The 26,733-nt window shown below is 48.7% G+C and overlaps 1 protein-coding gene across 6 annotated transcripts in view; it reads right to left on the reverse strand.

Moving 5' to 3' along the window:
• Positions 1-24,864, reverse strand: part of LOC140391747 (ubiquitin carboxyl-terminal hydrolase 35-like) — a 189,001-nt gene extending 164,137 nt beyond the window's left edge. For 4 of the 6 annotated variants that reach the window (XM_072476569.1, XM_072476573.1, XM_072476575.1 and 1 more), the window contains exons 1-3: positions 24,564-24,852; positions 19,617-19,725; positions 11,504-12,193 (exon numbers count right to left, since the gene is read on the reverse strand). In XM_072476569.1, coding sequence (XP_072332670.1) covers positions 11,504-12,182 — 679 coding nt within the window. In that variant the 5' untranslated portion in view covers positions 12,183-12,193; positions 19,617-19,725; positions 24,564-24,852. Of the gene's footprint in view, positions 1-11,503; positions 12,194-19,616; positions 19,726-24,563 lie in introns of all 6 variants that reach the window. The other 2 variants (XM_072476572.1, XM_072476571.1) reach the window with 2 other exon arrangements.
• Between the last annotated feature and the right edge of the window lie 1,869 nt (positions 24,865-26,733).

Consider the following 26,733-nt stretch of genomic DNA (forward strand, 5'->3'; position numbering starts at 1 on the left):
AGCAGTGCGGTTCAGCACAGACAGTGCAAGGTAGTGGAAGGCTAGGTAACAACAGTTGTGGCAAGGGTCACAGATATTGTCTTCATCTTCAAAATAGGACGGAGCCGGGAATAAATCCTTAGAGTACTCGGAGTAATGGTGCAATAGAGAAGTGATTGCAAGAGATTCTTTGGTTACAACAGGAACAAATGAGGGCAGACCCAATCAGCTGAACAAAAGAGAAGCCTTAGAGAAGGTGGATGTGCTCAACTATGTCAAAAGCAACAATCAGCAATGGATGTTTTTCTCATTAATGACAGCATACTTTGCTTTTCTATCACGTTATGTTACACATCCAATAATGTAGCTCGGCAATCCCAGTTGATATTATAACTGGACTGAAAGATCCCAGAATGGAACCCTAGCTCAAAAGACTAACTTTTACTTTTATAAAACGTGGACAAACAGAGTCATAGGACTGTTAATTAGTTTTAATAATTATTAATAGGTGGATGATACAATACACCTTTACTCCCTTCATAGTTTAACAATTACACACAGGTTTTAGGATTAACACTGATTACCAAGTACATCTTAATCTACAATGGCTTCATTAACACAAAGTCCATTTTAAGCGAACAAAATGACTGTGGGCAAATACAGTCTGAACCCCAAGGAATGTTCGTGGATGTCTCATCAGAATCCCCCCAGATGATTGTCACATGAGAATTTCCAAACTCCACTCCCAAACGCACTTTTAAATCTTCCCCCATAAGTATGCTTTCCCTTGGAGATTATGCGGATCTTAGGGAAATTTGGCCGTTTTTTGGATTATAAATTGAATATGGGAAAAAGTGAGATGTTCGCGATCCAGACGAGGGGGCAGGAGAGGAGACTGGGAGAGCTGCCGTTTAGAGTGGCGGGAGGGAGCTTCCAGTATCTGGGAATCCAGGTGGCACGGGAATGTGAGACACTACATAAGTTAAATCTGACCCGTCTAGTAGAGCAAACGAAGGAGGACTTTAGAAGGTGGGACATGCTCCTGCTGTCACTGGCAGGGAGGGTACAGACCATGAAAATGACAGTCATCCACAGATTTGTGTTTGTTTTTCAGTGCCTCCCCATCTTTATCCCAAGGGCCTTTTTTACACGGTTAAACAAGGTGATTTGGGGCTTTGTGTGGGTGGGTAAAACCCGGCGAGTGAGGGAGCAGGGGGTCGGTGAGGGAGCGAATGGAGGCAGCATCATGAAAGAACACAAGTCTGGGGCATTGATAACGGCATCTCTGCCATTCTCGCCGGCCCGGTATTCCACAAGCCCGGTGGTAGTGGCGGCCCAGAGAGTCTGGGGGCAGTGGAGGAATCATATGAAAGTGGAGGGAGCATAGGTCTGGGCCCCGATTTGCAATAACCGTCGGTTTGTACCGGGCAGGCTGGATGAGGGGTTTCAGAGATAGAACATAGAACATAGAAAATACAGCACAGAACAGGCCCTTCGGCCCACGATGTTGTGCCGAACCTTTGTCCTAGATTAATCATAGGTTATCATTGAATTTACAGTGCAGAAGGAGGCCATTCGGCCCTTTGAGTCTGCACCGGCTCTTGGAAAGAGCACCAGATGGCAGAGAGCAGGGTCTGAGAGGATGGGGGATCTACTCCTAGATGGGAGCTTCCCTTGTTTGAAGGATTCAGAGGAGAAGTTTGAACTGCCAGCAGGAAATGGATTCAGGTATCTGCAGGTACAGGATTTTTGCGAAGGCAGGTTTCGACCTTTCCGCTCCAACACCACAGGGGATACAGGACAGGGTAGTTTCCAGAATGGGGGTGGGAGAGGGGAAGGTATCGGACATCTACAAAGAGCTTATGGAGTCAGAGGAAACTCAGATATAGGAGCTAAAGGGAAGTGGGGAGATGAGCTAGGGGGAGAGATAGAGGCAGGTCTGTGGGCGGATGCTTTGAGCAGAGTTAACACATCCTCATCATGTGCCATGCTTAGCCTGATACAATTTAAGGTAGTTCACCGGGCCCGCAAGATGGTGACCCGGTGACCCAGATGAGCTAGTTTTTTGGGATAGACAGATGTGCGAGGTGCAAGGGGTGGGGGGGGGGGCATCAAATCCTGTCCATCTGTTTTGGGCATGCCCGAAGCTTAGGGGATTCTGGCAGGGTTATGCGGATGTCATATCCACGGTACTAAAAACACGGGTGGTGCCAAGTCCAGGGGTGGCGATCTTTGGAGTGTCGGAAGATCCGGGAGTCCAGGGGGCGAGAGAGGCTGACGTCTCTCTGGTAGCCCAGAGACGGATATTGCTAGCGTTGGGGGACACAAAGCCCCAAAAATCAGAGATCTGGGCTAGCAACATGGCTGGGTTTCTCAGTCTTGAGAAAATCAAGTTCGCCCTAAGAGGGTCAACGCTAGGGTTCGTCCAGAGGTGGCAACCGTTTATCGACTTCTTCGGGGAAAATTAACTGTCAGCAGAGGCAATAATCTAAAGGGGGGGGGGGAAAGAGTTTAGCTATTTTCTGTTAAGGGTAGGAGGGACGGAAATGATATATGTACTACGTTTATATTTGGATTCGCTTTCTTTTCTGTTGTTATTGTTATTATTATAAAATTACAAATACTTTAATAAAATGTTTTTTTTTAAAGTATGCTTTCCCTTGGCAGTTTGCATTCAGAATTCCAGGCCAGGTTTTGCAAATGACACTTTTAGACAAAGCTTCCGTTCCAAAACAGCGAATCCAGTGCAGGATTTTACACCACCTCCTTTTAGGTTTTCCTTTGTCTTAACTGTTTTTAAACAAACTCACCGACTTCCATAGTTATTTCTTTTTTTTTGAATGTTTTTATTGGTTTTCACATTTTAGTTTGTAAGTTAAGTTACAAGTTGCAAAACTGCTTAAAACAAAGCAAAAACAACCATGGAAAAATTAAAATTACAAAAAAATATACCAAGGAGCAAAAAAGAAACAGAATCAAAGATCACTATATGTATATTTACACGTACTTGTCTTCCCCTCCTTCTGTGGCGGAGGTCTCCATTTGGCCGATCTGCCTCAGCTGTAGTCCCCAGTGTTGGCCCTAGCGTATGTTAAGTGGCTTGCTTTTTTTTTGTTGTTCACTCTGGTTTTCTGCTTGCCCTCGGGTCCATCCCTGTGGCTCTGTCCCTTGTATCTCACGGTCTTTTTTTTCCCCATAGTTATTTCAACTCTCATTCCACAGGCAGTGGTAAAATCTCACAAACCTGAAAATCTTTCTGGCATCTCAACTCAGTCTGTCTTTACTCAACAGTGCTCTGTTCTTAACCTCAAACTTCCTAGAATCTTCTCTTCATGCCCCTAGTTTCATTAACTAGCTGTTCTTCAGATCTCTGCACTTGTTTTCTTAACCATTATTTCATGGTACAACTTTTCATCCAACAAAGCTGAGAGAGGTGTTCCCTCTCTAGACTTTAAACCAACTGCTTCTACTAGAACTGAGAGAGCTTCTTCTCTCTCACTACCCATCTCCAACTGCCCACAAATTCAGCTATAAACTAAAACTTATAAGCCTCTCTACCTTACAAGGCCCCAGCTGCTAAGTTTATTTGTTCTTCATACTGTAGCCCTCTTTAAGCACAATAGAAACGCAGTTGGTACTGAACGAATCCCAAACATCCAATGTGAATCTAACTATAGATTTTACCCTTCCAGGCACAGAAACATTAAATTAAACCAACTTAAAATTATACCTTATTGTGGTAGTCTGTATTAGGCGTATTACGGTACCTAGGTTGAGGCGGTAAGATCATTGGTGTGGGAGGTACCCGAGACAGGAAGATCATTGGTGAAGCCTGCCTGCTGGTTCCGCCCAGTAAGGCGGAGTATAAGAGCCTGTGTCTCCCAGCAGCTGCATTCTGTACCTGCGCTGCAGGGGGGAAACATCTAGTCCAATAAAGCCTTCAATTATCATCCAATCTCGCTTCTGGAGTCATTGAGCGAGCATCAATTTATTGGACTAGATTTTAAAGAATGGAGCTCCGAATCAAGCCGGAGTGTCTGCAACTCAGCCCCCACGCGGCAAACTGAGCGGCAACCTTCAAACACTGGCTGGCGTGCTTCAAAGGGTACCTCAGGACAGCCATGACTGCACCCACGGAGGACCAGAAACTGCAAGTTCTCCACTCAAGAGTGAGCACAGAGGGCTTCATACACCCCAACATGGTAAGGCGCTGTTCTCTTCCCATACACTCATTGAGGATGCGGACGATTTAGAGGCCGCGATGGCCCTGTTGAAAGGATACTACATTCGCCCAATAAACCAGGTTTACGCCCGACATCTGCTAGCGACAAGTTGACAAATCCCAGGGGAAATCGCTGGATGAATTCTACCGTGCGCTCCTGGTACTTGGTAGGACCTGTGACTACCCGCAAGTTTCAGCCAGCGACCACACAGATGTTTTAATCCGGGACGCATTCATTGCAGGTATGCTGTCCTCCCAAATCCGTCAACCGACCTCGATGCATCCCCCATCCCCCCACAAGCTTGTGCCACGCAGCTACTAGGTAGCCCCGGGGGGCCCCGCTGTTATTTTTGAGGGCAAGCAAAGCACCCCCCGGCAGCGCTGCCCGGCCCGCTCCTCCACCTGCAAAGGTTGTGGCAAAAAGGGCCATTTTGTGGCGGTATGCCAGTCACGGGCGGTCGCCGCTGTCTACGGGGGCGAACCGGGGCCGCCACCACAACTCTCTCCACGGGCCGTGGGCGTCGCCATCTTAATTTTCCCGAGCCATATGCGGGCCCCGGGTGTCGCCATCTTGTTCTCCAGGGACCACGTGCGTGCGTGGGCGCCGCCATCTTGCCCACCCCCAACCATGTGCGACCTGTGGGTGCTGCCATCTTGGCTGGAGTCTCAGGACCCCGATTCGGAAGACCACACACCGTCCAAGGAAAACCTTCAACTTTTACCACGACTCGCCTCGGTGACCCTGGACCAGTCTCAGCCCCGAATGCCCTCGACTGCGACGACGACGGAGCTCATCAACGGCCGCAAAACATACTGGCTGATCGACTCCGGGAGCACAGAGGGCTTCATACACCCCAACATGGTAAGGCGCTGTTCTCTTCCCATACACCCAATTAACCAAAGAATCTCCCTGGCCTCTGGGTCTCTCTCTGTAGAGATCAAGGGGTTCTGTGTAGCGAACCTCACGGTCCAGGGAAGAGAATTAAAAAATTTCCGACTCTACGTCCTCCCTCACCTCTGCGCTGCCACGCTCCTGGGATTGGACTTCCAATGCAACCTCCAGAACTTAACCTTTAAATTCAGCGGCCCTATACCCCCCCCCCCCCCTCACTGTCTGCAGCCTCACGACCCTCAAGGTCAACCCGCCTTCCCTTTTTGCGAACCTCACCCCGGATTGCAAACCCGTCGCCACCAGGAGCAGGCGGTACAGTGCCCAGGACCGGACCTTCATTAGGTCGGAAGTCCTGCATCTACTGAAGGAAGGCATGATCGAGGGTAGCAACAGCCCCTGGAGAGCTCAAGTCGTGGTTGGGGGAGAAGCACAGGATGGTCATCGATTATAGTCAGACCATCAACAGGTATACGCAGCTCGATGCGTACCCTCTCCCCCGCATATCTGATTTGGTCAATCAGTTTGGGGCATACACATTAACCAACACTACCTCCATTCCCTCCAGCCTGCCACTCACCATTACATATCTACCTCCGCTATCTGCTACGATGTTCTTTGCTTCAAATGCTACCTGTTTCCCCACCAAAATGGCCACCCCTCTATTCTTTGCGTCCAGTCCAGAGTGGAACACCTGTCCCACCCATCCTTTCCTTAACCTAACTTGGTCCGCCACCTTTAGGTGCGTCTCTTGGAGCATAACCACGTCTGCCCTTAGTCCTTTCAAATGCGCGAGCACTCGGGCCCTTTTTAAATCGGTCTGTTCAGGCCTCTCACGTTCCACGTGATCAGCCTCACTAGGGGGCTACCTGCCCCCCTCCAGTGTCGACTAGCCATTACCTTATCTAGGCAAGTCCCATATCCCGCCTCCGCGCTCCCGCTCGCTCCCCCAGCGTCGCACACCATCCCCGCCCACCCACTCTTTAGCCATTTCCTTTTGGATTTCCGCAGCAGCAACCCAGTTGTGTCCCCCCCCCCCCCCCCCCCCCACCTCCCTCCCGCTAGATCTCTTTCTAGCATGATTGCTCCCCCCATATTACTTCCGTAAGTCAGCTGACTTCAACTGACCGCGGCTACTCCTGCTCACTCCTCGACCCCCGTGTGGGGAACTCCCATCCGCCTTGCGCCTGTCTTCCCGCCTTATTCTTTCTGGCGCGGGAACATCCCTTTACCTGACCCGCCTCTTATGGCGCAGCTCCCTTTCCCCTCCCCCTCCCCATTCTCCAACTATGTCCCGTCTTTCCCCCCTCACCGGCGCCCACATTTCCCCAATGTCTCCCCCCTTCCCAATTTACTTCTCAATTAACTTCAACCATAACATTAACAATAACATTCTCTGCAGCATCAGTCCCTCAGTTCCGATCCAATTTCTCTTCTTTGATGAAGGTCCATGCTTCCTCCGCCGTCTCAAAATAATGGTGTCTCTCCTGATACGTGACCCATAGTCTTGCCGGCTGCAGCATCCCGAACTTCACCTTCCTTTTATGCAACACCTCTTTGGCTCGGTTGAAGCTCGCCCTCCTTCTTGCCACCTCCACACTCCAATCCTGGTATACCCGTACCACTGCATTCTCCCATCTGCTACTCCGCACCTTTTTAGCCCATCTCAGGACCTCTTCTCTATCCTTAAGGCGGTAAAATCGTACGATTATCGCCCTGGGTGATTCTCCCGCATTTGGTCTTCCCTCCGGAATCCGATTTGTCCACTCCACCTCCAAGGGGCCCGTAGGGGCCTCAGCACCCATCAGTGAGCTCAGCATCGTACTTGCGTACGCTCCACAGTCCACTCCTTCCACACCCTCAGGGAGACCCAGTATCCAAAGGTTCTTCCTTCGCGCTCCATTTTCTAGGGCCTCGATCCTTTCAGTACACTTTTTATGAAGTGCCTCATGCGTCTGTGTCTTAACCGCCAGGCCCAGGATCTCGTCCTCAATATCTGTCACCTTCTGCTCCACCACACGGAGCTGTCTCCTGGGGCTTTAGTGTCTCCTTGAGCCCCTCAATTGCCTGTAGCATCGGGGTCAGCACCCCCCTCTTTAGCAGCTCCACGCACCGTCTCACAATTTCATCCTGCTCAGGCCCCCATGTCACCTGCGCCCCCTCCGCCACCATCTTGTACTTCTCTCTTTCTGACCCTTTGGTCGACGATTCCTCGCGCTGCAGCCGCCGCCGCCGGTTTTTTCCTCCTTCGTTTGGGGGGGGGGGGGGGGGGGGACACACGACTCCCTTCTCACACACCCCACACCGGGTTGCGTCGTCGGAAAATTCCCCGTTGGGGCTCTTAAAAGAGCCCGAAGGTCCGTCGGAGCTGGAGCCGCCGAAACGTGCGGCTAGCTAGGCATCACCGCAACCGGAAGTCCCTTCAGTGGCCTTGATGAGATCTTTTCACAGTTGTTCCCTCTGCTGCTAGAATTCACCTTTGATACAGGCCTTCAGGTCAGCTTGCAGCTTTAAGCTTGCCCTTCCCCCGCCTACATGCTGGAAGAGGCCCTGTTTATCCTGCAGTTGCAGCCAAATCTTTTACTGTTTCTGCCGTGTCTGGCAACCAAGAGACACACCATTCCTGGGGGACACTGTCAGGGGAATGTTGCAGCCTTCTTCCCACACCGGGAAATGGCAAACAAATGCCGTGGGGGCCCTGTAACGAGCCCAAAAGTCCGTTCCAAGCAGGAGCTACCGAATATGTGACCTAGCTCTGCATAGCCGCACCCGGAAGTCGATGGACCGAATGGTTGACCGGTACGGTTCGCGTTTCCGTACCTCGACAGCGTCACCATCTGCGGCCACGACCAGCAGGACCACGACACCAACCTCCGCAAATTCCTCCATACCGCCAAAACCTTTAACTTAATCTACAAGGACAAATGAGTGTTCAGCATCGACCGTCTAGCCATCCTCAGCTACGTAGTGCATGATGGAGTCATAGGCCCAGATCCCGAACGCATGCGCCCCCTCATGGAATTTCCCCTCCCCCACTGCTCCAAGGCCCTGAAACGCTGCCTGGGATTTTTTTTCATATTCCACCCAGTGGGTCCCCAATTATGCGGACAAGGCCCGTCCACTAATCCAATCCTCAGTTTTCCCCGTCGGCAGAGGCCCGCCAGGCCTTCAGCCGCATAAAGGCGGACATCGCAGAGGCCACGATGCACGCGATCGATGAATCCCTTCCCTTCCAAGTAGAGAGCGACGCGTCCGACGTAGCTCTGGCAGCCACCCTCAACCAAGCGGACAGGCCCGTGGCCTTCTTCTCACGCACCCTCCATGCTTCAGAAATCCGTCATTCCTCCGTTGAAAAGGAGGGCCAGGCCATGGTAGAAGCTGTGCGGCACTGGAGGCATTACCTGGCCGGCAGGAGATTCACGCTCCTGACCGACTCCGGGCCCTCCATGAGGACCTCTGCCACCCGGGGGTCACTCGATTCTTCCATTTTAATCAAGATCCGCAACCTGCCCTACTCCCTCGAGGAGGTCAGGACCGCCAACAGGAATTGCCAAATCTGCGCGGAGTGCAAGCCGCACTTCTACAGGCCAGAGAAAGCGCACCTGATAAAGGCTTCCCGTCCCTTTGAACGCCTCAGTATGGACTTCAAAGGGCCCCTCCCCGCCACCGACCGCAACACGTACTTCCTGAACGCGATTGACGAGTACTCCCGGTTCCCGTTCGCCATCCCCTGCCCCGACATGACCGCAGCCACCGTCATAAAAGCCCTCCACAGTATCTTTATCTTCTTCGGTTTCCCCGCCTACATACACAGCGATGGGGGTCCTCAGTCATGAGCGACGAACTGCGTCAATTCCTGCACAGCAAGGGCAACGCCTTGAGCAGGACGACCAGTTATAACCCCCGGGGAAATGGACAGGTAGAGAGGGAGAACGGAACGGTCTGGCAGACAGTCCTACTGGCCTTACGGTCCAGGAATCTCCCAGTCTCCCGCTGGCAGGAGGTCCTTCCCGATGCACTCCACTCCATCCGATCACTGCTGTGTACCACGACAAACGAAACACCTCATGAACGTCTCCTTGTTTTCCCTAGGAAGTCCTCCTCCGGGACTTGGCTCCCAACCTGGCTGGCAGCTCCTGGACCCACTCTGCTCCCCAAACACGTGCGGGCGCACAAGTCGGACTCTTTGGTAGAGAGGGTCCACCTCCTTCACGCTAACCCTCAGTACGCCTACCCTGAAGGTCGGCAGGATACGGTCTCCCTACAGGACCTGGCACCCGCTGGATCCCCACCCACACCCCCCCCACCAACCCCACCCTCCCACCGGCGCACCACATGGCTGACCCCTTCCCAGGTGGATCGGTTCTTCCACTGGTCCCACCCAGGGGTGATGAAGCTACCGAAGAAGCCAAAGTCATGCTCCTGGTGTCACGGATGCCCGAGCCGGCGCCTGCATCACCGCCGAAACTGCGACGATCACAGAGGATGACCAGGGCCCCCGATCGACTAATTGCTTCATTCTGATATGTACATGTAAAATGAATACTGTAAATAGTTGTGACATCGAATAAGGCAAAACACTGTACCACCGACAGGTACCAACATCTCTACCACTGTATGACGCAAGACCCCCCCCCCCCCGCCGGACTCTTTTTTTAAAACAGTGGGTGAATGTGGTAGTCTGTATTAGGAGTATTATGATACCTAGGTTGAGGCTGTAAGATCATTGGTGTGGGAGGTACCGGAGACAGGAAGATCATTGGTGAAGCCTGCCTGCTGGTTCCGCCCAGTAAGGTGGAGTATAAGAGTCTGTCTCTCCCTAGCAGCTGTATTCTGTATCTGCGCTGCTGGGGGGAAACATCTAGCCAATAAAGCCTTCAATTGTCATCCAATCTCGCTTCTGGAGTCATTGATCGAGCACCACTTATTTCTAAATGTTTACCAATACAAATATAAATCCCTTCTTAATTTTACTAACACAATGGGCATGATTTACCAGCCGCGTCCCGCCAGAATCGAGACGGGACGCAGCCAGTACATCCCGTGAGAGGCCTCTTCCAAGATTCCTGATCGATGTTACACCTTGTGAGATCTCGCAAGACGTCACGATCTGGATCCTGCCCATAAAGGGCGGGATGCAGACTTGCATGCCAGATCTAACCAGCGCCTCGCCAAGACCCCCTCAGTCAGGCGTAGTTTAGCACTGGTCCCCACAACGGCACTTGGGTGGTGGGTCTCATAGGCTATCGGAGGCCCTCAGGTGGTTGGCCTCTGGGCAGGGTGGCATCCTGACACTGCTGATACCACCTGTGCACCTGAACACTGCCAGCATAATAGGCTGGCAGTTCCAAGGTGCCCAGATAGCATCTTGCCCACTTCAAGGTTCAGGCCTAGGGGTGCCATGCCCATACAAGGTAGTGTATAGGGGCTTGAGGATGAGCGCAGCCCCTCAGTGCAGGAAATGCAACTGAGTGCGGCCTCAGCGGGGCGTTTCTCGCTGAGACACGAAACAAAAAGTGCTGTTCAATAGCAGGGTTGTTCCCGAAGCTTAGAATGGACTCCGTTAGATCGTGCCCATTAAGATACTTTTGGAAGTATCCAAACATTCAATTTTATTTTTTTCAATCAATATCCAAGCAAAATGATCAATTTAGTAAATACTCCAGGTAATCATGTTGTGAACTCCCCAATTAAAACTTCTAGAAAATATTCCAATTAATTTTTCTTTTTTTAAAAAAAAATAAATAACGATAAAACCCAGAGTCCAAATTTATGACAAGTTCTCTCCCACAGTATAGTTAGGTACATATCATGTCTACTCTCTTAGGCCATGCACAGATAGATGTGGTATGATATGGACATGTATGGTATAGACAATGCACTTGTAGACATTGGAAAAATAGACTGGAAAAGGGCAAAATGGCAAGAAGAGGCCAGAAATAATGATTGCCCATTCAATAGAGTAGTTTCAGTGCAAAAACACAAAAAAGGTGGCCAGTAATCTTAATTTCTAAAGCAGAGTGACTCCAAGACTCAGTAGAACAATGAGGGCAATAGTCTTGGAGCTTCTCTTCTAGCGATTTGATCAAAACGCAGGTCCCAGTAATCAATCACAATGATTTATCATATTGACTCTGGCAATGTGACTCAGACATTCCTAATTTAAACATCATCTAAAATTGATGGCATACCGTAACACACAAACACCAAAGTTCTTACACAAAACAAAAACAAAAAAAACTTGTAAAGCCACCAAATAACAATTTCTAAGCTTTTACATGTCTCTCCATGCTTATTTTGCAGAAGCAATGGCCAACATCCTGAAAGTAGACATGTTTACAAGGTAGTTGGAAGGGAGGCATCAAACAAATACCCAACAATCATTCAAGACTAAAAAACAAATTTTTCCTTACCGGATGAAATAACAGTGAACAGCTCCCTCAAGGATGGAATAATGGCTGCTGTTCGGGTCCGCCAGATCCTCTGTAACAAATCGCTTACTTTGTTTACTTGATCCAGGAATTCCACTATTTCATCTTCCTCTTCTGATGAAAACTGGAACTGTCCTATGCTTCTAACAAGTTGCTGGCAGAATACCACTTGAAACTTCCCACTGGGAATGCACCGAGGAAATTCAACAAGAAGTTTACTAATGCTGGCACACACCTTTGATCCAGGTCTCTCACACACTATTCGAAGAATCTCAATTTGAAGGACTTGAAATATTTCATCAGCAGGAGGTTTGTCTTGAATATACTTCAATCCTAGACGGATATACTCTAAAATCCCAACACTCCTTATACTCAATGTTCCATAACCATCTTGCACTAATTTCAAGATAAACTTTGCATTAAAAAAACTCTCAAACTCTGCTGTGTGGTTCTGGGCAAAGGCCTCTAGAACCTCTTTGCCCACGTCTTTTTTGAACTTGGTATCACCCAGCAAAATAAGCTTTGTAGATAACTCAAACATAGCCCAACACTGCTTACTGTCGAGAGGCTTCTTCGCTGCCTCTAAAATATGTCTCACAAGGCTATGCTTTACTGAAGTTGGATGTTGGGACAACATCACGGCTTCTAATATCTTGTCCATGTCTTTGAAACCTAAAAAGAAAGTTTGCATTAATTTTAATTTCACATGCTATAAACTGTAAAGTATATCCACACATGTATATCGAATTTTGGCAATGAGCTCTCCAAACCTGCTAGGCACTGCAAAGGTACGGGGTCGGATGCCACATATTTGACGCTGGCTCTGTATTGCCTTAACCAATCTAGGTCAGAAGTGGAAGACAGTGAGGTACTACAACTGAACTCAGCATTTCTAAATTGTGAAGTAAATTGGATTGCTATTCAATAACCTGTCAGCCACATATATGCATTATGGGCTGAATAATATGGGGACTGGGAGGGGGTGGCAGACACTGCTGCACCCCCCCCCCCCCCCAACCCCATTAGCAAAAGGCTCACGCCTATTCACCTACAGCAAGCTTAACAAGGGCCAAATGGGTCTTCCATCCCTTAGTGAGTTGGGGGGGGGGGGGTCAATTCAATTGGCCAGCAACTCCAGCAGTCCTGGTAGCACCAAGAGCTGCCGGGACTTCAAAAATAGGAAGATGGCATGGATCTTCAAAGCCGCTATGTCCGGCTCTTGGGCACAGTGGAATGGATTTAAGGCTGTGAGGGGTACGAGAAAGCAGGGGGTGGGGGTCCCACCACCCCACCCAATCCTCAAAGGGCAACCCCCAAAGGTCAAAACCTTTTTTTGTTTGTTGTTTGTGTGCCCGGTTTTGGAAACATGGCCAGAAGGGGCATGTAAAATAAGCCTTATGTTTCTGCCACCACATCTCAAGGTGCCATATCAGCAAAATATTGGAATGTTGGGAACCGCACAACGTCAAGTAACCACCAGAAACAGGTACATTAAATTAAATTTCAGTCCAAATGTTCAAAATTAGGTGTACTCATTCAAGGTGATAAATATGAAGATATCTGACGGAAAATACTCAATTGCCATTAACACATTCTGATCTCTAATGTACGACCATCAGCACCCTTCTTCGTCATTATCCACCATTTACATTCCCTTTGTCTTTCTGTCCACAACATCTTTGTCAATCTGCACTGCACCTGTCGCTGACCCTTTATCCAGCCCCACTGCTGCAACCCCCCCCCCCCCCCACCCAATATAAATCTGATCCTATTTGCAACATTTCAGATTTCCAGCATGCACAGCATTCATTTTGCTTTTGTACTTTTGAAGTGGGTTCACTATTGTCATGCATTTTTTTGAAAATGCAGCAGCCAATTTGCAGACAGCAAGATCCTTCAAACTATGACAAAATAAAAGGCCACATCATGTTTCTGGTGGTGTCAGTTGAGGAATAAAGGTGAGCAAGGACATTGGGAGAAGCTCCTCCTTTTGAAAAGAATCACAGGATCTTTTACATCCTTCTAAGGGGTCAGCTGGGGTATCTCACCCAAAAGATGGCACCTCTGAAAATACAACACTCCTTCAGTACTCATTGCTTCATTAAAATGGGGCTTCTGACAGTAACTTCATTGCAGTGTTAATGTAAGCCTACTTGTGACAATAAAGATTATTTTAAAATTTTAAATTAAAATAGATTACGGTCTGGGGGAGCTAGATATGTGAAAACTGGTTGCTGCATTTTCATATATTATAACACACATATCACAGTCCAAAGATGTGCAGGTTAGGTGGATTGGCCTTGATAAATTACCCTTAGTGTCCAAAAAGGTTTGGTGGGGTTACTGGGTTATGCTGATAAGAGTGGAGGCGTGGACTTGTAGTGTGCTCTTTCCAAGGGCCAGTGCAGACTCGATGGGCCAAATGGCCTCCTTCTGCACTGTAAATTCTATGATTCTATGGTAACAATTCAGAAGTACTTATTCAGGAGCGAAACACTTTAGGACATCCAAAGCATTAAATGAATGAAGTTCATTAAGTGGCAAATAAAGTGAAAATTGCATGTGCAAGAAAGAACAAGGTGCATTGGGTTGCTTGACGAGATTCATAATCACCATCAATTTAAATTCAGCAGAGTTAGTTTTCACAGGAACTGGAAACGGAGCACGTGGTGTCTGCTGACACCATCAAGTCCTTCCATGCCTTCTCCAATTTCCCCCTCCCAATTTTCCACCGTTCTCCCCCCAATGCCCATTTCCCTCCTCCCCACCCAATCCCTCCATTTCCCAATGGCCTCCATTTGCCTTCTCCCCCAATCCCCTCCCATTTCCCTCTTTCCTCCTCCCCCGCCACATCTCCCCCATTCCTTCCAGATTATAAAACGTATGCAGTGTGGATCCCGCAGAGGCTGCCCTCGCATTGCTGGTGGCAGCAGACAGGCAGACGCGCAGAAGGTGGCAGCAGCGATGACACATGTGCACATCCTGAAGACACGGCTGTCCATCAGACAGAGGTTGAGCCCAGAAGAGAAGGCCAGCGATGGCCCAAGGTGTACAGACATTGTTGGTCTTTTGAGGAGATGACGAACAGCATGTGCCACAGGAGACTCCATCTCAAAAAGAGACAGTGCGGCACCTGTGCCATGTCGCTTCCTGTAAAGGAGGACACCCGCTCCAAGTGGCCATGGAGGTCACCGCAGTCCTGGACCTCTGTGCAACCGGATCATTCCACTGCTCAAGCACGGGCATTTCTCAAGCTACAGCCCACAGGTGCATTCAAACGGTCACAGATGCCCTGTAGGCTGGGCATCCAACAACATCACCTTCAACCTGGACCAAGCCCATCAAGATGCCCAGGCAGGATTCTGCGCCATCGCCAGGATGCAATAGATGGCATGCATGTCATCTTGCGCACCAGGGAGTGCCCTTCATTACGAGGATGGGTTCCATTCCCTGAAAGCTCAGATTGTGTGCGGCCACCGCCTCCGTATCATGCACGTGTGCCTGCCACCCGGGGGCGTGCACGACAGCTACATCCAAGGACACTCGGAGATCCATTGGGGACCACCCCAGCATGACAGGTTGGTTCTTGGGGAGATGTCCAGGCTGATGACGCCGTTGCGGAGGCCTGAGACACAGGTGGAGTTCCGATATAATGGGTCCCGATATAATGGATAACAGCCCATGTTGCCACCCGTGCTGTCATTGAGCGGTGCATTGGACTGTTCAAAATGCAGTTCCAACTGGACTGCTCTGGTGGTGCCCTGCAGTACACACCCCAGGGGAGTCTTATGGTTTGTGGTGGTCTGCTGTGCTCTCCACAATCTGTCACAGCAGCAGGGCGACATGCTGGAGGAGGAGGAACATGCAGCCTCGTCTGAGGAGGAGCTGGACCAGAGGGGCTAGAGGAGATACCCGGGAAGGTGCCGCAGGAGATACCGGAGGATGGAGGACAGGCGGCGGACGGCACGGGTCCGGCATGCCCAGAAGACCAGGGAGGCCCTCATCCAGACCAGGACCACATAGGACAAGTCTATGTCTGCCAGCTCAATTCCTCCCCCGCATTTCCCTTCTTCCAATCCCCCTTATTTCCCCTCCTCCCTACCCCAATCCCCCCTCATTTTCCTCTTTCCACACCCAATTCCCACCTCCCCAGCCTCAATTCCCCCACGTCTCATTTCCATCCTTCCCACCCCCCTCCCTGTTCCCCACTTCCCTTCCTCCTCCAATTTCCCTCCATCCCCCCCCACCCCCCAATTCCTTGCTTTCCCCCCAAATCACCACCTCCCCGGATCCCTCCTTCCCTCAATCACCCCTCCCCATTTCCCTCCTCCCCCCAATCACCCTCCACTCATTTTTCCAGCTTCCCCCTCAATCCCCCCATTTCGCTCCTTTCACCCCAATTTCCATCTGTCCTACATTTCTCTACTTACCCTCCCAACCCCCCCCCCCCCATTTCCCTCCTTCAACATCCCCCCCAGCCATCACACCAACCCCTCCCAACCACCCTGTTCCAACCCCCAAGGATTTGTGTAACACCACTCCAGAGTGATGGGCCTGTGTCACCACTGTCAATGGGTCAATATACAAGTCAGGAGAGGGATGATAACTCGCTTTGAGGAAAGTTTTGGTGCTCCTCAGTTTATGCCGAAGGTTGACTCCTATGTTTCTGCTCACACCCATCCTCTGAACTGGGTCTGCGTTGGGGGCATGTTGTGGTTGCGGCGGTGGTGGTGGTGGTGGTGGTGGTTGCGGCGGTGGTGGTGGTGGTGGTTGCGGCGGTGGTGGTGGTGGTGGTTGCGGCGGTGGTGGTGGTGGTGGTTGCGGCGGTGGTGGTGGTGGTGGTTGCGGCGGTGGTGGTGGTGGTGGTTGCGGCGGTGGTGGTGGCGGTGGTGGTGGCGGTGGTGGTGGCGGTGGTTGCGGCGGTGGTGGTGGCGGTGGTGGCGGCGGTGGTGGTGGCGGCGGTGGTGGTTGCGGCGGTGGTGGTGGTGGTTGCGGCGGTGGTGGTGGCGGTGAGAAGAGGAGCGGCCCAAGCCGGGAATCAAACCCGGGTCCCTGGCGCTGTGAAGCAACAGTGCTAACCACAGTGCTACTCTACAGTAGCCACTGGGCGGCCACAGCTGAGAGGGTGAGGGGATGGTTATGAGAACCAAACATGGAATGGGTGAGGCTAGAGGAGTCCTCCTGCAAGGGAACGACCCTCCGAGCCCTTATCATGGCAGCGCCCCCATCCCCCCCCCATCAAAGTACACATCCAGCGCAGGGGCGGAAGCCACACTGAAAACGTGGACTCAAATAGGCAGCATTTCGGTCTAACCGAGATGTCCTCCATGGCCCCCATCTGCGGTAGCTACAAATTCCTGCCAGCCATGCTGGATACCACCTTTAAAAAATAGAGACATGACGGAGGACCCTAGTGGTTAGGGACCTTTACATAGGGGACAGACTCACGATCTTGGAAGAACTAACGGAGGACTTGGACCTGCCGACAGGACAGGAGCTCAGGCTCCTCCAAAATAAACACTTTCTCCGCAAGGAGGTGGCAAGATACCCCAGGGTCTCGAGAGACACTTTACTAGAGGAACTAATCAACACGGACAGTAAGTGTGGGGGGGGAGGGGGGGGATGTGGGAAAATATACACGGACGGTTGTCCACCTCACTACAACCTGAATGAGCAGGTTCGGATGGAGGACTAATGTAAATGGTGCCAGGGAGGCCCAGCCAACCACACCCACGTATTCTGGACCTGCCCCAGACTTGTCGGGTTCTGGACATCCTTCTTCGAGGTGATGTCCAAGGTCATGGGGGTGAGGGTGGAGCTGTGCCCAAGAATGGCAGTCTTCAGGGTATCAGACCAGTCAGATCTTCAGATGGGAAGGCGGCCAATGCGCTGGCTTTTGCCTCCCTAATTGCACGTCAGAGAATCCTGCTCGGCTGGCGATCAGCAGCACCACCCACAGCTGCAGATTTTCTCCATCTGGAGAAGATAAGTACATCAACCGAGGGTCAGACGAAGGCTTCCACAAAGCATGAGGGCATTTAGCAGCCTGTTCCAAGACCTGTTTGAGGCCAACAGCGACTAGAAAGAGTGTGGGGGAAGACAAGGGAAGGCACACACAAGAGAAAGAGGCAGGGAAGGAAGCACATGATGAAGCACAAGTAGAAGGGGAGGAGGGGCAGAGGGGAGGGGCCACACAGGCCCTCCCTCCCAACAATAAAAACTAAACGCCCCAACAGAAAGAAGCAGAGCACAATACGTGGAGCCCAGGGCAGAACAGCAACACTAGGAGGGGAATTAAACTACCAACGAGAGAAGGGGAGGGGTGGACCGCATGTAATAATTGTTATAAATAAGAAACACATTTATTTGTAAATATCAGATACACTTGAGCTGTTACTCTGTAAAAATGAAAAATATTAATAAAAATATATTTTTTTAAAAGGACCGAGATGAGGAGAAATTTCTTCAGAGGGTGGTGAACCTGTGGAATTCTCTACCACAGAAGGCTGTACAGGTCAAATTAAGAATGAAATAGTTTTCTAGACTCTAAAAGTGTCAAGGACTAAGAGAAGAAGGTGAGAGAATGGCGTAGAAATAGGAATAAGCATGTTGAATGGCGGAGCAGGCTCAAAGGGCCGAATGGCCTACTCCTGCTCCTATTTTCTATGTTTACAGGGCAGTTATTTGTTGTGCATAGTTTACAGAAAAGGTCATGGAAATAAAAGGTACAACTGATAAACAAGCCTAATTTTCAAAAACAAAGGTGGGCGTCTCTCTAAAAGTGATTGACAATCAAATGTGAATCCCTGGAATGAGATCAGTCATCATGATTGATTAGACATTAAAATAGGTGGACAAAAGGAGGTCTTTGTGAAACTTTACACATTAAAAAAAAAAGACTGCTGTTGACAAGTACATCTAGGTGTGCTTGGAGAAACCTGCAACGGTTAGCCAAGCCAAGAAAGCATAGAGGAAAAATGCAAACAAATCCTGGTCAGATGTACGCAAATATTTATAGTAAGAAGTCTTACAACACCAGGTTAAAGTCCAACAGGTTTGTTTCAAATCCAATTCGATTCAAAACAAACCTGTTGGACTTTAACCTGGTGTTGTAAGACGTCTTACTGTGTCCACCCCAGTCCAACACCGGCATCACCACAAAAGAATAGGAGCATATAAGTTGGAACAATTATGCTTGCTTAGTACAATATACAGGATAAATCTACAAGGAAGATAAATAGATGACACAAAATGAATACTGAGCTCCAAACATATCCACCTTGCAGGTGACCCGTAAGTGCACAGGGCTAACCAAACAAAATCCATCCAACACAAAAAGATGAGTCTGAACGCAATCTAGAAATAGTGTGAAAGCTAGTTTATATCAGCACTATGTTGAACACACCGGTTTACACTCCCCTACCCCTGTCAAGAATGCCTGGAATGTTTTTTCAGACAGGCAACACCACATTAATCCAAGTTGCTTTGGATCAAGCGCACCTAGATAAAATTGTTATCCTAAGCTGCTAACAAGTCAGTCACAGCATATGTGCATAATAATATAAAAGCAAAATAATGCAGATGCTGGAAATCAGAAATCAAAACAGAAAATGCTGGAAAACCCTGTCAGCAATCTGTGGAGAGAGAAACAGAGTTAACATTTTGAGTCTGTATTACTCTTCAATATATGTGCAACCCAAATGATATGATAGATTTTAATAGTTTAACTGTCAGTTCATGATGCTGGAGTATAAAGATCTAGCAGAGGTACAATAGACAGAATAGCTTCTTGTGTTGTGAACTTGTATGGTTCTATTCCTTAATATTTAATCTAATGGTGGTTGGAACTCTATCACCGTAGATGTATTAACAAAGTGAAGCTAGTGCATCATATTTAGTCCATCTATTCATATCCAATTTCATTTTAAATGACTTAAGCACAGCGTGTTTGCCAATTTACTTCTTTTCGTGCAGCACACCCACTGTGATTGGCTTGGCTTGTGTAAATGCTTTGAACTGGTTAACACAGAGTGTAGATAGGGAAATCTTTAGGTATTTAAAATGTTAGACCTGGAAGAGAAATCATCAATCCTACCTTCAGGTGTAGCTTTGAAGGAAAGCGGCTGAAGATTCAACTGACACTCTGTCTTGCACTTCGATCACCCCATGATTCGCCAAACAGCAAACAATCAATTCTACACATACTGCAAAAGAAAAAATCCCAAGTTGAGATCAGGCACATCTGCAAAAATATATATATATATATTTTTTTTTTATTTTTTTTTATAAATCGAATTGCAAGTCAACATGGATCAACATCTTATTCCCATTGTTGTCCAGTTCAATAGCATTATTAGCAAACGGAACATCTCTGTTCATTCAACCAGCAATACATCCAGAATAGCAACTTGCATTACATACCCATTTGGCACAACAGGTGTCACAAAGCACTTCAGAGAACAGAAATAATACAAAGTGCTCCGAAGATCAGAAACATGTTAAACATGAGGGAAGAAACTTTGACTGGCATGGATGAGTTTTGAAGAGTTTCTGAAGTGGAAATAGGTATCAATGCGCATGAAGTGTGTTCCAGTGAATAGGGCTAAGGCAGTAATGGGGGAAAGGTGCACAGGAGATCAGAGTCAACAGTTCAAATTATCAGCTGGGACCTGCATTCTTGTTGAAGATACTGTCCCAAATCTTCCATTCCAGGGTCAGAATCCCCATTTCTGACCCCAATCAGAGAAAAAAAAAAGAACATTTCCTTCAATTTTTCAGGACAATTTTCAGACTGCAAAACTCTGTCTGTGCAAACTTTGGAGGGAGCAGCAGAGAGAATCCACACCCACGTTTTACAGCAGGAGCTGCCGTTTTCTGGAGAGTAAAGAAGTTAAATATGCCGGAGCTTCTCCAGAAAACTAAAACAGAAGGCAAGTGGTTTGGGGGGGGGGGGGGGGGGGGGTATTAGTCAGGTGGGATCAGGGGGATGCCGGAGAGTAGTCAGGTGGTGTGGCCGAGGCAGGTCAGGCTGTGGGGGACCGGGTTGTGTTGGAAGGTAGTCAGATGGTGTAGGCTAGTCAGATGGTGCTTTGGGGGAAGCAGGTGGGTCCAAGATGGGTCACCGAAAGTAAACGTGGAGGAGGAAGGGCAGGTGTGGTCACCACTGTATTTCCCCAGGTGTTAAAGAGTAGATTTGAAATTAGGTCATAGATCATAGAATTTACAGTGCAGAAGGTCATTCGGCCCATCGAGTCTGCACCGGCCTCCACCCTATCCCCGTAATGCCACATACCTTTTTGGACACTAAGGGCAATTTATCATGGCCAATCCACCGAACCTACACATTTTAGGACTGAGGGAAGAAACCGGAGAACCCGGAGGAAACCCACGCAGATACGGCGAGAACGTGCAGGCTCCACACAGACTTCCCAAGCTGGGAATCGAACCTGGGACCCTGGAGCTATGAAGCAACTGTGCTAACCACAATGCTACCGTGCTGCCCCAATCGGTTTGCAATTCTCCCAATGGCTGGGTCAGGTGACCCACAGCCTAGTGGTGTGAATTCCATTTACATTAATTAGCATCTCATGAATGCTCATTAAAAACAGTTGCTCGCTTGAATCGCCACACACCTTCCAATCTTGTGTGACCCCAGCGGGAAATTACATTGGCCTCAAACCTTAGTTCACATGTGACTTCCGAGGTGAGTGATAACATTGCCTGGGTAGCTATTCTGGTAATTAAGTCAGAACTGTCCAAAATCACTGACTCTAACGAGTTGGAGACTATTTCAGAGGGTTCTGAGGATCCAGGGAATTACTTGCCCATCAGAACTTCAAACTTCCCAGGCAATTCTCAGAGCCGCTGCACTGATCAGCAATGGCAGACATTTCTGAAAATAGTTCATGATTCACAACAAAAATATATCCCAGTGAGGAAGAAGAATTCTAGGAAGGGGATAAATCAATCATGGTTAACCAAGGAAGTTTAAAGGTTGTATTAAATTGCAAGAAAAACATACAATGTGGCAAAGATTAATGGTAAGCCAAGGAGTGGGAAAGTTTTAAAAATCAACAAAAGATCAACAAAAAGAGGAAGATAAACTGTGAGGGTAAACTAGCAAGTAATATAAAAACAGACAGCAAGACCTTTAAATATATAAACAGAAAGAGAGGGGTCAAAGTGAAAATAGGCCCCTGACTGCAGAAATAATAATCGGAAACCAGGAAATAACATCATGAAATCTTCATGGTAGAAGGCACTAATAGCATTCCAAAATTACTAAATAATCAAAAGGGCTAAGGGGGGGGGGAGAAGATAGAGGAACTAATCGGGGCTAAAGGCCGATAGGTCCCGGATTCCATCCTAGGATATTAAAGAAAGTAATTACAGGCATAGTGGATAGAGCACTGGTAGACATTTCTCAAGAAAGCAAAGTTCTGGAAAAGTCCCAGAGGATTGGAAAAGAGCGAGTCAGACAAAAAAAAACAGGGTAACAAAGGCCAGTTAGCTTAACTTGTCTTTGGGAAAATGTTGGGAGTCCATTATAAAGGATGTAATAGCAGAATATGTAGAAATACATAATATAATCAAGCAAGAGTTTGCATGGCTTCATGAAGGGGAAATCATGCCTGGCAAATTTATTAGAATTCTTTGAGGTGGTAACGAGCAGGATAGGTACAGGGGAACCAGTAGATGTAATATACTTGGATTTCCAAAAAGCGTTCGATAAGGTAATGCACAAAAGGCTACTTAATAAGATAAGACCCCATGGTTTTGGGGATAGTTTATTAACATGGATAAAGGATTAGCTAACTGATAGCAGACAGAGTTGGGATAAGAGGAGGATTTTCAGAATGGGAACATGTAACTAGTGGCGTGCCACAGGGATCAGTGCTGGGGCCACAATTATTTACAATATATATTAATGACTTAGACAAAGGGAGTGAATGCACTGTTGACAAGTTTGTGAATGACACAAAGGTAGGTGGGAAGGCAAGTGGTGAGGGTAATACAAAGAATCTACTGAGGGATATAGACAGATTAAATGAGGGAGAAAAAACTTGTAAAAACTAAAAGATGTAATATAATGTAGGAAAATGTGAAGTTATGCACTTTGGTAGGAAGAATATGGGAGCTGAATATTATTTAATCTGTGCCTTTATTTCAAAGGAAATGAGAGTATAAAAATAGGAAAGTCAAGCTAAAACCATATAATGCACCAGTTCATACCTGGAATACGGTGAACAATTTAAGGAAAGGTTTAGTGGCATTGGAAGTAGTCCTGAGAATGTTCACAAGGTTGATCCCAAGTACGGGTGTGATTTTCGTATGAGAAGTAGTTAAGTAGGTCAGGTATGTACTCATTGGAGTTTAGAAGAATGAGAGTCGACCTTATTGAGACATACTCAGAGGCTTGACAGGGTAGACGCTGAGAAGCTGATTCCCCTTGTGGGTGAAGCTAGAACCAGAGGGCATAATCTCAGAGTAAGGAGTTGCCCATTTTGACAGAGATGATGAAGAATTTCCTCTCTCAGAGGGTAGTGAATCTGGAATTCTTTACCACTTAGGGGCTGGTTTAGCACAGTGGGCTGAATAGCTGGCTTGTAAAGCAGAACAAGGCCAGCAGCGCAGGTTCAATTCCCGTACCAGCCTCCCCGAGCCGGAATGTGGTGACTAGGGGCTTTTCACAGTAACTTCATTTGAAGCTTACTTCTGACAATAAGCGATTTTCAATTTCAACAAAGGGCTGTAGAGGCTGGGTCATGTTCAAGGCTGAGATAGATTTTTAATCTTTAAGGGAATCAAGACTTATGGGGATAAGGTGGGAAAATGGATCAGCTTGTATGTCTTATGGACTTCCAAGGAGTCCTGTATCGCGTCTTCTGGCCGGGGGTGGATGTCGACTAGGGAGGCAATTATTTCTAATTAAATAGAATTCCTACAGTGCAGGAAACCATTTGGCCCACCAAGTCTGCACTGACCCTCTGAAAGAGCACTCTACTTAGGCTCCATTGCCTCGCCGTATCAGTGTAACCCCACGTATTAATAAAGGCCAATCCATCTAACCTGCACATCTTTAGACTATGGCCGATAGCACACAGAGGAAATCCACACAGACATGGGGAGAATGTGCAAACTCCATGTGACAAATGTGATGGGATCAGTGGAGATTCACAAGTACAAGATTGACAGGCAACAGAGTCTTGGTAATAGCAATTCCACATACATGAGCTTTTACAATGAATACAGACCGCGGTCATGTCATGAATGAGATATTATCTGTGGGACAAGAAGCTGATGGCAATGCAATAACACAACTCAACATGAAACAATGTTTGTTTGATGTGATAGAAAAATTAGCACTGCTAATGTCACAATTCTAAACATGACAGCCTGTAACTTCAAGATCAAAAATGTACAGACCGCGTAAGAAAAAGTTAGAGACTAGATTTAAGCAGTGCAAAATATAGGAAAGGAATATCAATTGAAACGCTCATATCTAATGAGCTGTGATCCATAACTGTAATTTTAGCAAGATAGAACATGAAAGCATCCATGCATTTAAAAATGTTATCTTGATCTTCAACTTCTAGAAAATAACAATAGGATTCTAAACTTATAGCCGGTGCAATTGTAGGTTTCAGTACTGCTCATCATTTGCTTAAATTTTAAACTAAGCTGAAGACAAATAAACTACACCTTGAAGCATACAGCTAGGTCTGACTTATGTTTGTAAAATGACTCTAAATTCCAACAAAGTATAAAGTGAGATAATAAATTATCCAGTATGTGCCATAATGCGTTAACACATTTATTTGAGGAGCTGAAATGAATCTTTAGAACTAACTAAAGGCACAATTAAAAATGTGAAAATAAATGTCAAGGGCAATGAGGGGGTAAGCCTTTCGTGTAGGTTTGGGAGGTTGTTTCAGGAAGCTTGATGCTATCTTCGAAATAAAATCAACTAAAATAAACGGGCGTGACACTAATTCATGAAACTCAAGGCACCGCCCCTGGCAGCGATGTTCCTGACACTCACTCCTGGGCAGATGGTGCCAGTCGAAAGCGCTGATGATCCCCACAGCTGTGGGCCCGTTAACTCGGGACAGAGCTCATGTTAAGTCAGCCCTCGACCAAACCTTCAAACACGCAACTGGAAAATCAGAAACCTCTAAATACTCCAATGCCTGAAGTCAGACCCCGCGGTCAACAGCTACCAAAGGTTCCTTTTCAGCTGGGCGCTGGAGATCACTGTACCCCGGAAAATGAGCTGATATTGTCCGCAGTGGCTCCACAACCACTGCGGCATCGCGGGCTCAGGCTCTGACCCAACGGCACCAGTGGAAGCGCGTGCGCGCACGCGCGACCCATCACACAGCCCCACCCAGAACGTTCCGCTCAACGGCAGCCAATCAGAAAGAGAAAACTGATCAATAGGGCTCGCCCACACATATCCCGTCAACCAACCCAGAGCTGAGGGCGCGAGCCTACAGACAGGTCAATAAGCAATCAGTGAAGGGGCAAGCAAACCCCGCATTGTCCACGCCCGCTGCGGGCACCACTTGTTTGGCAGGTTGTATCCAGTGCTGTTGCACAGTTGATACACCATCAATGTCCACAAGACGAAATGGTGAACAATTGAGGCTTTATTGCGCTAGATGTTAAGCCTCCTGCAACTGGAACCAGAATGGAGGCAGCGCAGGAGAGAGCACACTTTTATACACACAACCTGCTGGGTTGAGCCAGCAGGTCTGTATTGACTGTAGTACAGTGGCAGTACCGTAATACGCGTAGTGTATAACCAGTGGTGTTTACCACATTCACCCCCTGTTTAAAAAAGAGTCCAGCGGGGGTGAAGCAACATTACAGGTCGAGTCTGTCGGGGGCTTTGACCCTCCGTCACGATCGCCTCAGTCTCGGTTGTGGTGTGGATGCCGATGTGGGCACCTGCGACTCCGGGAGCGTGTTGTCCTCTCTTTCTTCACCCAGTAGTGGATCCGGAGGTGGGATGGGTGCTGCTGGGGTGGGGGTTTCGGAGAGGGTCGCTGGGGAGGGGGGGGGGGGGGGCGAACGACGCAGGGGCGGGGGTGGCAACCGGAGGGGAAGGGGACGGTACTAGGTCGGGGTTGGTGGTGATTGTGGATGGGGAACCAGCGGGAGCCAGGTCCCGGAGAGAGACTGTGTCCTGCCGCCCGTCATGGTGTGCCACGTAGCCATACTGTGGGTTTGCATGGAGGACGAGGACTTTTTCGATGAGGGGATCCGATTTGTGGCTCCTCGCATGCTTCCGGAGGAGGACAGGCCCAGGAACTGTCAGCCAGGTTGGGAGCGAGACCCCGGAGGTGGACTTCCTAGGGAAGGCAAACACACGTTCGTGAGGGGTCTCATTGATAACAATGCACAGGAGCGACCGGATGGAGTGGAGCGCATCGGGAGGACCTCCTGCCAGCGGGAGACTGGGAGACTCCTAGACTGAAGGGCCAGCAGGACGGCCTTCCAGACCATCCCGTTCTCCCTCTCCACCTGCCCGTTTCCCCGGGGGTTGTAGCTGGTCGTCCTGCTGGAGGCGATGCCCTTGCTGAGCAGGAACTGACGCAGCTCATCACTCATGAAGGAGGATCCCCGATCGCTGTGGATGTAGGTGGGGAAACCAAACAAGGTGAAGATACTGTGTAGGGCCTTGATGACCGTGGCAGAAGTCATGTCAGGGCATGGGATGGCAAACGGGAAACGGGAGTTCCCGTCAATGATATTGAGAAAGTACACATTGCGGTCAGTGGAGGGAAGGGGCCCTTTGAAATCCATGCTGAGACGCTCAAAGGGACGGGAGGCCTTCACCAGATACGCTCTGTCCGGCCGGTAGAAGTGCGGTTTGCATACTTGGCAGTCCCTGGTCACCATCCTGACCTCGATGGAGTAAGGCAGGTTGCGGGCCATGACAAAAGAAAGAATCGGGTGACAGAGGTCATTGTGGAGAGCCCAAAGTCGGTCTACTTGTGCGCTGGCACATGTACCGCGGGATAGGGCATCTGGGGGCTCATTGAGCTTCCCCGTGCGATACAAGATCTCGTAGTTATAGGTGGAGGGTTCGATCCTCCACCTCAAGATCTTGTCGTTCTTAATCTTGCCCCGCTGTGTATTGCTAATCATGAAGGCAACCGACCATTGGTCAGTGAGGAGAGTGAATCTCCTGCCGGCCAGGTAATGCC

Source organism: Scyliorhinus torazame, chromosome 15 (genome assembly GCF_047496885.1).
Source record: "Scyliorhinus torazame isolate Kashiwa2021f chromosome 15, sScyTor2.1, whole genome shotgun sequence".
NCBI lineage: Eukaryota > Metazoa > Chordata > Chondrichthyes > Carcharhiniformes > Scyliorhinidae > Scyliorhinus > Scyliorhinus torazame.